Source organism: Sphaerodactylus townsendi, linkage group LG03 (assembly GCF_021028975.2).
Source record: "Sphaerodactylus townsendi isolate TG3544 linkage group LG03, MPM_Stown_v2.3, whole genome shotgun sequence".
Lineage (NCBI taxonomy): Eukaryota > Metazoa > Chordata > Lepidosauria > Squamata > Sphaerodactylidae > Sphaerodactylus > Sphaerodactylus townsendi.
In genome coordinates this window covers 94,003,843-94,015,576 of record NC_059427.1, presented here as the reverse complement: position 1 = coordinate 94,015,576, position 11,734 = coordinate 94,003,843, and the positions used below count along the sequence as shown (strand labels likewise).

At 42.4% G+C, this 11,734-nt stretch overlaps 1 protein-coding gene across 1 annotated transcript in view; it reads right to left on the bottom strand.

The window, feature by feature from the left end:
• RBM27 (RNA binding motif protein 27) overlaps positions 1-11,734 on the bottom strand; it is a 52,584-nt gene extending 40,850 nt beyond the window's left edge. Inside the window, exons 1-4 of the mRNA XM_048489965.1 lie at positions 11,549-11,734; positions 5,550-5,668; positions 4,507-4,631; positions 736-827 (exon numbers count right to left, since the gene is read on the bottom strand). Of these exons, the coding sequence (XP_048345922.1) occupies positions 736-827; positions 4,507-4,631; positions 5,550-5,668; positions 11,549-11,607 (395 nt within the window). The 5' untranslated portion in view covers positions 11,608-11,734. The remainder of the gene's footprint in view (positions 1-735; positions 828-4,506; positions 4,632-5,549; positions 5,669-11,548) is intronic.

The following is an 11,734-nucleotide window of genomic DNA, read 5'->3' as shown; positions in this document are numbered from 1 at the left end:
TTGTGAGGCGTCATGCAAAATAACAACAGGGTGAAAGAAGTATTTATAGCCATCACATGTAAATTGAAAAGCTTCCCCACAATAAGCACCAGACACCTGCACTTGCTATTTCAAAGAATGATCACAGTTGGACTGAAGAAGCCACCTGCAGTTCCCATGAACTCTCAGGTGTGTCAGAAGCAGTTAAAGAAGGAGCCTGCGTTCAGTCCAAGTACACTCCGGCCATCCCCTCCATTCTAGATCAGCAGTGTCAAGAGCTTTTCAAAGAAATCCTGACAGCATAAAGGATGTTACAACTATATTGCAGAACTTGCCAGCTAATAAGATCCTCAAAGCAACTTCCCTATGCAGCTTCCAGTGACAGGCCTAAGGATTTTCATGTGGCTGCTGTTCTCTACTCAGTATTACTCACCTGGTTCTTAGTAATATGCACGGTTTGCATGTTGAATTCTAATATTTTTATGAATTTATTTAAGATGACTGAACACATCAAAAAAAGGACCAAAAATAGATCAGGCAAGACTGCATGTTCCTGGAACTGCTCTATCAAAGGCACAGAGAGGTTGCAAAGTACGGGAATTTCTCTCCCATTCCCCACTCCAGGTAGCAACCATTTGTTCCTCTGTGCCCAGCAAATCCACATGGGGAAATGATTACCACAATAACATTTCTCTTAAAAGGATCAGAAAAACAAACAAACAGTAAGAACGTCTGATCAAAATAAATAACACTGACCTTTGTTCATTAATATCTGAACGATTTTTCTGTGGGCTAGTGAATTTCTTCTTTTTGCCCTCTCGCTCTTCTTCAAAGGTTTCCTGAAATGTCTAAAGAGAAATAACAAATCATTCTCTTCTACTGGTTCTCCCTTGCAAAAATACAAAAAAGGCTTTGGACATTTTCCCTAATAGACACTTAAATTCACAAGCAGGAGAAATATGATAAAAGTTACAGCGGTGATCTTCAGCCGTTGGGCTCGGACACTCAATTGGATTGTAAGGCCGTTTCTGCACGGAGGAGGAAACGGCTAGGTCGGCGCATTTCGGACGGTCCTGAAAAGAGCCAGGACCCGGCGCCGCGGAGCGCTGGCGCCCGGCCGACCTGGCGGGTCCCCGGGCCTCCGGCACGTCGCCGAGGCCTGGGGACACGCTCCCCCCGCCCTGCGCACCTGCTCCAGCGGCGCAGGGCAGGGGGGCGTGTCCCCAGGCCTCGGTGACGCGCCGGAGGCCCGGGGACAAGGTAAGTGCCGGGAGGGAGTGCGGGGGAGGAGGCGTCTTGAAGCCGCTGCCGAGGCGGTGTTTCCCCAACAAGTACGCTTCTAAGCGCACTGGGGAAACGCTGGCTTCACGGTGGTTGGGCGGCGCAGCTGCGATGCAGCTGGACCCCCTGTGCGAATGGTGGCCTGGGGACGGCGTTTTTGCCGTCCCCAGGCCGCCATATTCCGCCTGTGCAGAAACGGCCAAAGTACCTGTAGAGTTGCTACCTCTCTTGTGGCCTTTTGCAAGGACCTGTTGCTAGCAGTCACAGAAAGCAGGGGTACCTGGCTCCTTGATTCTATTTTCACACATGCCGAGAAAAGCAACAGAATACCCAGATGAGGTCTTTCAGTAGGGGGAAAGGATTCTTCCATGGATCCAACCTTTGGTTTGTTCCTCATTGTGGCATACATCCTGATGCTTGATTTGTATTTCCTGTCCATGACTCTGTTATTCTACTGCCCATAATGACACCCATGAGGTCATAACTCTAGTTCTCCTCTTCCAGTCATATGGCTTTGATGTTATCTGACTTCCTATAATTTGACTGACACTCTGTAAGCCGAAGAGTCAACTATTCTTTCTGTAGGCTCAAATAAGTAGCAATGTGTTCTCCATGTAGGCACGGACCAAGCCCAAACTGGCTTCACTCTGGGGATAAGGAATTATGTTAAATATCTCCAGAACCTTCTCAAACTATGGTATGCCTGTTCTTTTGGATGACATTGAATAATGAATTACAGAGAGTGCATATTTTGCACTAAGACGGTATTCTTCTTAGCAGGTTTCACAAATATGAAAAAGTAGGTCTTTGAAAAGCATACGAAACATTAAATTGCGATTTTTTCCCCTTAATTGCATCTTTTATTTTTTCCCATTTCATAATCTATCACATTTTGAAACTGTGCAACTATGTGAGTAAAACCTGTTCTCAACTAGCAACTGTCCAGAGCCAAACAAAAAATGCTCCCCACACAGTGCACAGCTTCCCTGACTTTTGAACTAAACTTCCCTGACCTTTGAACTAAACTATTTTTAACAGAGTTTTAAAAATAGCAACTTATTAATTCCCAAAATCAGAAAAGTTGCAGTCACTCATAGCGATTCTGTAGAGAATGAACTGCAGAAATTTAGTTTTGCTGTCTCTAAGCCATTTAATTTTCACCACATAATGCCAGTCATCATACTAGTCATAATATTTGTGAAAGGAATGCAGCAAAACAGAGATAAAGGATACTGAATAAGTCTACAGAAAGACCAAAAGCTTGTTCTAAACATAACTAAAGTATTCCTCAATTAATCATTTTATAGTAAAGGAAAACATTTAGAACTAGAATAAAAACTCTCCTTTAACGTTACAGGAGATACATGCCTATGAGATGGGGGTGGGGCAGAACTGCATGAAGCAAAGATATCATCTCTCATTTGACCTTAACTAAGTATAGCAAAGTTCTTTACAAGTAATGTGTTCATCATTTAAACTAGAGCAGCCATCTGAAGCTAACAGAATACTCACTACTGTACTTTATTCTGGTATACTTACTCCCTGACTGAGCCACTGTGCTCTGCACTACATAATCTTTAAAAAAGAACCCCTATCCTGAGATGGTAATGGCCAGAATAAGAGGTAAAGAAAGTTAGCAGCAAGTCTCTGCACTTTTTTCTGACAGCATAAAATGAAGTGACATTTAGTGACTAGAGTCTATGTCTGAGAGGTTAAATTCATACCCGAGTTCGGACATGAAAGTTTGCTGGGCCTCCTTAGATTAGTAACCATCTCTCAATCTAACCTATCTCACAGGGTTGTCTTGAGTGTAAGGGAAAATAACATTGGAAGATACTATTTAGATTCTTGGTTGGGGAGAAAAGTGGGATACAAGTATTTAAATAAAGAAGATTACATAAAGATATTCAAAACGGTACTGTTTTCCTGTGCAATCCATCTTCATAGCACTATTCCAAAAGTAGCGATTATTATTAAAGACTTTATTTGGATTTATTACTTTATATCATGTAAAAGGACAGAGGAGAATTAAAACATTTTAGGACAACCCAAAGGCGTAGCTATAAGGAGATGGGGTGGGGACTGGCGCACTGGGCACGTGCCAGTGGGTCACATGGGGGATGGAAAATCAGCCCCAGACCCCTCCCCCTAGCCAGCAGAAGCCACTGCCGGGCCAGCCTCGAATCCCTGCCCCAGCGTAGCTATAAGGGAGCGGGAGGGGACCAGCCATGCCCCCACCCCACCACCTTATAGCTAGGCTTGGGTGAGGGCTGATCCCAACCCTGCCCCCTTATAGCTATGCCTCGCTCCCCTGTAAGTGGGGCACGGGGGGCCGAGATCAGTGGGGTGGCATGAGGGTTCATGGCAGAAAACTTGGAGTCCACCCTGGGCTCCATTTTGCCCAGCTCCACCTCTGGGACAACCCACACAGTATGAAACACACCTTTACTATCAGTTGAAATCCTGACAATTGAAACACCACCCAAACAGAAAAATATACCAGTATGTGGAAGTATTTCAGGCTTCAATAAATCCTTCTAGAGGAGGACTGCAACTGATAGACAGCCAAGCTTTTAACTCAGGGGCTTTATCATCTGCTCAGAGCCTGAACATTTTTAAAATGTATGGTTATTTCATTCTGCTTTTATGCCCTTGCAGTGCTTGTATTAGCTGCAAGCTACCTCAAGACAGCTCTGGAGAAGAGGAATACAAATTCTCTAAATAATTCACCCCCAGTTTCCTAAATTTTACATTTTTACAACTAACTACAGAATCAACATTATATTTTTGTTTCCTGAGCGAGGATTGAATGACTGCAGATCTGAAGCTATACAGCAAGTCAAGCTTCTTTCTTAGCAGCACAGACAAGAACTGCCAGCAAGGGACTTAGTTTTAGCCACTTATCTTTGTTCATTCAAGATGAATAGGAACCCTGTCAACAACCTAGTCTCCAAACACATATTGATCACCACAGTGAAGAATACTAGCAAATGGATTCAAAAAAGTGCAAGAATGGCCCCCTTGGCATTATTATTTTTTTAATGTGTAGACAAGCTGGCCCCCAGATTATTTATTTTGTTGCTCAAATATGTCGGAAACAGAGGTTTAATTACCTAACCTTTCTGTTTTCAAACAGATTCATTGTTTGCTTTAATATACAATGTGGAAAAACATTATATATATATATATATATATATATAAAGGCAGGTTAACTTACAAGCAGGATACAGAGAAATTTAATATTACCTCCTCTTTGATCTCCTCTTTTCCTTGTCCTGCAGTCTTAGGTTCTGGTTTTGCTGGTTCATTAGGAGATAAGTAATCCTTAGTATATAGGCTCTCAAAGAGTTTATCAACAAATCCTGAAGTTTCTGGCAGAAAAAGCATATGGAAAAGATCAATCAAGAATGAAAATATGAAAGTCTGGAAAGAAAACAGAAGGGAAACACTTATTTTCCTTTCTTTCCTGCTCTCAGAGCATTTTATCAGTTTTTCCACTTGAAAAACTGAACGTTTTAGAAGAAAATGAACATCATTTATTAAATAATTGTATTCTACAATGATGATTAAACTATTTTCAAAATATTGTTTTAAACTGCCCGTTTAAGTTGCCCCTTCACTGCCTCAAAATGCTTTCTAAACTTCCAAGTGCAACATAAATACTAGTTAAATATTCCTGAAATCAAGAAGACCAGGTCAGACGGTAGTACAAAAAAATCAAGTGTTTTGTCAATCAAATTTGAGTCTTTTAGGAGCAAGTATTTTTATTACGTAGCTGACAAGATATTGTGTGCAACTATAACAGTTAACGTCTAAATTTACAACAGCAATTTTTTGTTTTACTGCTGTCATACATTAGCAAAGCTACTCCACAGGGCATTTACCTTTTCACTGCTTTGGTTTCTAAGTTATGGCTACCAATCTTGATCCTCCTTGATCTCAGATTGCAAATGCCTTAGCAAACCAGGTGCTCAGGAGCAGCAGCAGCAGCAGGCCATTGCTTTCACATCCTGCACTTGAGCTCCCAAAGGCACCTGGTGGGCCACTGAGAGTAGCAGAGTGCTGGACTAGATGGACTCTGGTCTGATCCAGCAGGCTAGTTCTTATGTTCTTAAGTTTAACTATCTGTGATATATAAAACCCTGTACTTGTAGTTAAGTTTTCTTAAGTGTAATATAGTCATTTTGTAGAAGAAACAGCTTTTTTATATTTGGCACGCTACAATTCGTCTGCATAACTAGTTTACCATATTAACAAAATGCTACTATTAACAAAATAGCACACAATACCTTTTTGTAGGAAGACATCTAGCTGATCAGCACAGAAAGCCTTCAGCTCTTTCTCTGCCTTGTCTTTCTTGACCAACGCCACAACATAGTTAGCCAAGGCTGAGGGATCTGCATCACATCTAAGGAAAAAAAGTAGTTTTATGAACATGTAACTTAAGTTCCCTTATGTCATGATTTTGGTAAAACCTATTTCTAAATGTGCATGCTTGACATCAAAGTGGAAGAACCAGCACACATTTTATGTTATTTTGTTTCATTCATGGTCTACTTTCTTGCTGAGACTAAAAGCAGATTACAAAATATAGAAAACATTTCAAACAGCATAGAATATCCAATTACCAGTACAACAGGACTAAGATTATAGAACTGGAAAACTACGTTAAAAAATCCATAGCATTACATGCTATAATGCAGAATGTGGCATCTGCACATTTTGTACTCATAGTGGAAGTTGTAATTTTATTTTTAGTGTATAATTGCTAAGAGTTTAAACTCTGTTAGAAGTAGACTAAAACCTTACAGTCAAATAACTGGATGATGAAATTCAGCATCTATCACCCAACTGCTTCTTGGCTCTTGTGGACTCATTCAGATTGTAAAGTCACATTACTGCAATGAAGGAGCCATGGCAGAAACCACAACAGGTAGAATTCCCTGTTAGGATGTAAACATACCAACCTCATGCCCTTTTGCCCTCTGCCTTGCCTGCCAACTACGTTCCTACCAGTAGTGCACAGCCCGCCCTATTCTTGGGTCCCAGGCATAGTTTCACCTCAGAACCACTTTCAAGTTGATGTCTCTGTCACCTATTGTTTTCTCAGATCCTACCTTTTCAGTCCTCTTCCTATTTTGATCCAGCTTATTTAGCAACCCTATTCTTTATCAGCCTGTCTAATACTAGCCACTCAATAGTATACAATCTCTCATTTGTGACTGATGTTTCTTCTCACTGATTAGCTCTTTCTTGTCCCAGATCTTAAATTCCTGTCTTTTCCTCAAGCATTATTCTTCACCTGTTTCCCAATCAGTCCTTCCTTCCTTCCTTCCTTCCTTCCTTCCTTCCTTCCTTCCTTCCTTCCTTCCTTCCTTCCTTCCTTCCTTCCTTCCTTCCTTCCTTCCTTCCTTCCTTCCTTCCTTCCTTCCTTCCTTCCTTCCTTCCTTCCTTCCTTCCTTCCGTCCTCTTTATTTTCTCCTTATCTCTACTGAAGCCTCTTCTCAGGCTACAATCTGTGTGAAGTTATACTAACAGACCTCCTTGCCCTCACAGAAGCTAAATACAAAACATATTCAAGTGATTTCACATACTATACTAACCCTGTTTGCTTCATAAGTACAGGATAATACAGATGTCACATACAGAAAGATGGGGAGAAAGATTTTGCTAGTAAGAAATCTCTCATTAACAATTTAATTTGTTCATATGTAGGACTTTTAATAATCCACACAAATATTTCAAATATACAGAGTTTCAAACTTCCAAACTATGTATAAATATAGAGCGTTTCCACCCTTGTCAGGTCACACGTTTCAAGTATTCTAAACTTTGATAATATTTTTTCATACATGGACCAGGCCAAACGGTTTGTCTAGCCTTGGTTGTCTAAACAAGCAATCTAAAATTATTCCTTCTCCCAGTTCAAAAAGTACTATCCCTCAACTAGTGGAGAACCACTGCCAGTCAGAAGATACAGTAATGAGTAACAGTCAAATTCAATATAAGAACCAATAATATGATTCAATATACAAGTTTCCTGCTTCAGGTAAAGGTAGTCTCCTGTGCAGGTACCGAGTCGTTACTGAAAAATGGGGAGATATATTACCACGTTGACTAGGCAGAGTATGTCTACGCGCTGGTTCACTATTGCCTATCCCAGTCATCCTCCTTTGAGCATGCATAAAATAGGAACAACTAAATACTGTTTTATATATGCATACATTATATTTAAGTGAACCTTGTATTTACTCAGTTTTATTCAAAACTCAGTTTGGCAAAAAAAGCAAAAAATGAAAAGAGATATAGGCACCTTCTCCAACATGTATACTGTGACCCAAAAGCAGGTTTCAGAAAGACCGTAACTATACTTTTTCAAATATCAATTTTAGCCCAATGTCCTGCTGTACAGATTCTAACCATGTTTTTATTCTATGATTATTATGCACAATACAAAGGAGTGAGGACTTCTTTAGCTGTGGCAATACCTTGCAATTATGAAATAAGTGTCAAAATTATTCAGATGTTTGGGGGTGAAGTTTCCAATTATAATTTTAATCATTCTCATATATATAAAAACTTCATTGTTGAATGATAAATTAGCATTGTGGTGGATATGTGATGCACACTAAAGGCAACAATACACACGACTGAATAATAACACTTAAATTATCTTCAAAGAACTTGGCAGACATGTAGAAAATCTTCCAAAACTCTATGTGAAAGAAAAATACACATTAAAATCCATGAATGAAATAGAAACATTGCTATCTGCTCATACAAATACTGTTGAGGATCACTTTTTCTAAGGAAACTCACTTCATTGTGACATAAAATTATTGGCAGAAAATCTAACAGCTAAGTCCAGAGCTGCTTGACAGGCAAGAACAGAACCACTTGAGTGAAGCTCCACCTGCTCCAAAGGACTTTCCTGTGGAGCGGGAAGCCCCAAAAGAGTCTAAAAAATCCTACCTGAAACTCCTTCATAAGGAAGAATAGAGAAATGCTTCAAAAAACACAGCTTATCTCTGCCGGTAGGCCTGCTGGGATACAGGGGCCAAGAGGACTCTGGAGGTTGACTAAGGTTGGCCCCACCCAGAACGCCCCCACGATGCTCATGTAGCTCTGGGCAGTGCAAGTGTGCCGTTGGAAAGTTGGGTGCTATGGCTGGGCGCCCCAGGATCCCACTGAGGCCGGGTGCTGGTGGGTTTGCCCTCAGCAAGTATAAGTGCCCTTGAGAGCGCAAATCCACTGGTGTAAGTCTGCACCACCTTCAGAAAAGAATCCCCCCCACCTCAGATTGCGCTGCCCTTCATTGAACTCAGAACCTAATTGAAAGCAAGTGGAATATCAGTTTCAGAAGGGAAAGTTTAACAATCCAAATCCAAGAAGTTAGGAATCACAACAATTTAAGGATCCTAATCAGAACTTCTAACCACTTGCCACTTTAAATCCAGTGCAGTCATGCTTATTACATTTAAATGCCAGCTGACAGAATAATCAGATTAATTTACAAACTCTAGTTGCAAGGGTATGTACACACTAGGGTGAAACCATAACAACCACACAGCCATAACATAATTCAATGCCTGATCATAACTTTACAATCATTCAAGAATCTAAGATCTTCGTTTATTTTGGAAACTATCAAAATAGAAAACTAGAATGTAAGTAACTGTGCTGAATCACACCAATAGATACCCCAGTCTTGCATCCTGCTTCACACAGTAGCCAATAAGATGACACCAGAAGGTCTATAAGCAAGGCACAGAGGCTTCGGTATCTTGCAGTAATGGCCCTCATGACTAAAATAGGCACCGGGTATCTTTCTTATCATTATCATCAATGTATCTAATTATCAACATGGCCAATGTCTGTGGACTGGCATTTTCCAGGACAGGGGCTGTCAGGGGAAGAGAAGGAGAAAAAGCTGAAGGGACTGGACAGAAAAAGGTAGAAGAGTTTGGATTTATACCCCACCTTTCTATCCTGAAAGGAGACTCAAGGTGGCTTACAAGCTCCTTTCCCTTCCTCTCCCCACAACAGACACCTTGTGAAGTAAGTAGAACTGAGAGAGTTCTGAAGAACTGTGACTAGCCCAAAGTAACCCAACAGGAATGAAGGAGTGTGGAAACACATCTAGTTCACCTGATAAGCCTCTGCCACTCAGGTGGAGGAGTGGGGAACCAAACCCGCTTCTCCAGATTAGAATCCACCTGCTCTTAAACCACTACACCATACTGGTAGGTTGGCTGGAAGGTGGGAAGGACAGAAGGAAGCAGCAAAATGGGAAATGCTACAGGGGCTTCCAGGAAAGAGAAAGAGAAAAACAGTGGGGGAAGAAAAAATGATATTTTCCCCCACCAAAAAAAAGTCTTTATGGGCTTGCGGATTCTAATTTTCAACTCAGCCAAATCTGAAAATATTTAAATTGAGTGACTGGAGCCCACAATGGGCTAAAATCTGAAAAACACTTTAGGTTTGCAGAAAAATCTGACACCTTAAAAGATAAAAATGGGAAGTTAAAAAACCCAACATGATAAAAGTAGTGCCTGTAGCTTTAAGAGAAAGATGCCCTCAATGGCAATTGCTAGGCAACCACAGCATTCCAGGTCAGGGTTTTGTCAGTAAAAGCAGGGTCTGTTTTGGCCCAACAGCAATCACCGTGTGACTTGCTACCACTTAACTGGCATGACTGACCAGCAGCCACCTTAAAAAAGCCATGTGATGTAGTGAGCAGACCTTCAGGCTAGTCTGGGAGACCTTGGTTCAAATCACCAGTCTGCCATGGAAGTTCACTAAGTGATCTTGAGCCAATTACATACCTTCAGCCTCACCTACTTCACAAGGTTGTTGAGCAGATAAAAAGGAAAAGAGGAAAATGTTGTAAGCTGCTTTGGCCTGCACTGTGGAGAAACGTGTGATATAAACAAAGTAAATAAATAATAAACATAGATGAAGATGTGAGCAAGATAAAAAGTAGACAGGTGAATGGCTGAAAAGGAGAGGATGAGGCAAGGAAAGAACATTTGAGGGGTTGCCTGGCAAAGGATGAGATAAAATAGTGTGGGGATGGGGATACAGGTAAGGTGAAGTACATTCTGCAAGTCCTTACAGGTTTCTTATTATGCAAGTGGGCCTGGGCCAGTGGCCAGCACCACACAACTGGACCATGGTTTTCCCAGGTACAGGATTTGGGGGGCAGTGTGAAAGTTCAAGATGGGGGTGCAAATAAAGACATATTGGCTGTTGGGTAAGAAGGAAGCAAGAAAAGGAGCGAGATTATAGAAGCTTTCAGAGAAGGGAAAGAGAAACAGAGCAAAAGGAGGAAACCCCTTGCGGGTTTCTTGGTTTTCCAAAACTATTTGAAATGCCCTGTATTATGCAGTGACTGGTAGGGTACTAGTCTAGGTATAACTGGTTTAAGAGTCCACTAAAAGCATACCCCAAAAGTCTCTTCGCCTTAAATGGAGATTCAAAGTGCACCCTTGAAGGGGGGAGGGGGTATGAAAAATTCGAGACAAGCAGCCAGAATGCAGCCTCACAAAAACCAGGCACAAGACTGTCAAAATCCTGAAGCTCAGAACTGCTAAATAATAAAGACTGCCCCCTATTTCCTGAACACTTTGCAGTCCCCTACTACTTACCACTAGCTCTGATATTATGCAGGGCACAGAAAAAGTGATGGGGCAGCGCACTGCCCATGCAACATAATTCCAGCACTGGGGCACAATCAGCCTGAACATTTCTATTCCCAATAAGTTTTTGCAGCGCTCCTGACATCTAACAGTAGTCATGTGTTGTTAATAAATTAGCCACTCGACAGCTCTCTACAGAGGGAAGACCCAGCATGAAGCCCCACAAAGAAAGAGAACAGCATTCGCTTCGGGAAGTGCATAGCAGCCCTCCAGCCCCACAACCTCCTCTTTCACCTTTTTCCACAGATTCCCATCACATCCCCTCTCCTTCCCCAGTAAGCAAGTCAGACTCGGGACCCTCTCATGCAAAGTGGTCCTCGTCACTCCCCCCCACCCCCGCCGCTCATTCTCAAATTGCTCCACAACCCCGGACCTTCCAAACGCAACAACTCCTTAAACGCGCTTTCCTCCCCACAGAGGCCAGGGACCCCCTCGTGCCCGTAATCACGAACTCCAACCACCCCTCCTCATGCGCTCGGTCCAATGAGCCCCCTGAACAGACCTTTCCCCCTCCCTCCTGCGCAGCCCTCCCCCCCGCCTCCCCCAGCCCCTCGCTTTCCTCCTCTTCCCCCCCCCCCTCCCGCACTCACATTGGCTCCAACAACTTGGCCAGCCAGGACTTAAGCGCGTCCACGTTCTCTATGATCATGATGATGGCGCTGCAACGGCTACGCTCCGGGCCGCATCGCCTTGTTGCGCACCCTTCTGCCCCGCGACCAGCGACCTCCCCCACTCCTCCTCCCCGCTCTTGCCGAGCGTAGGCCTAGAATCAGACC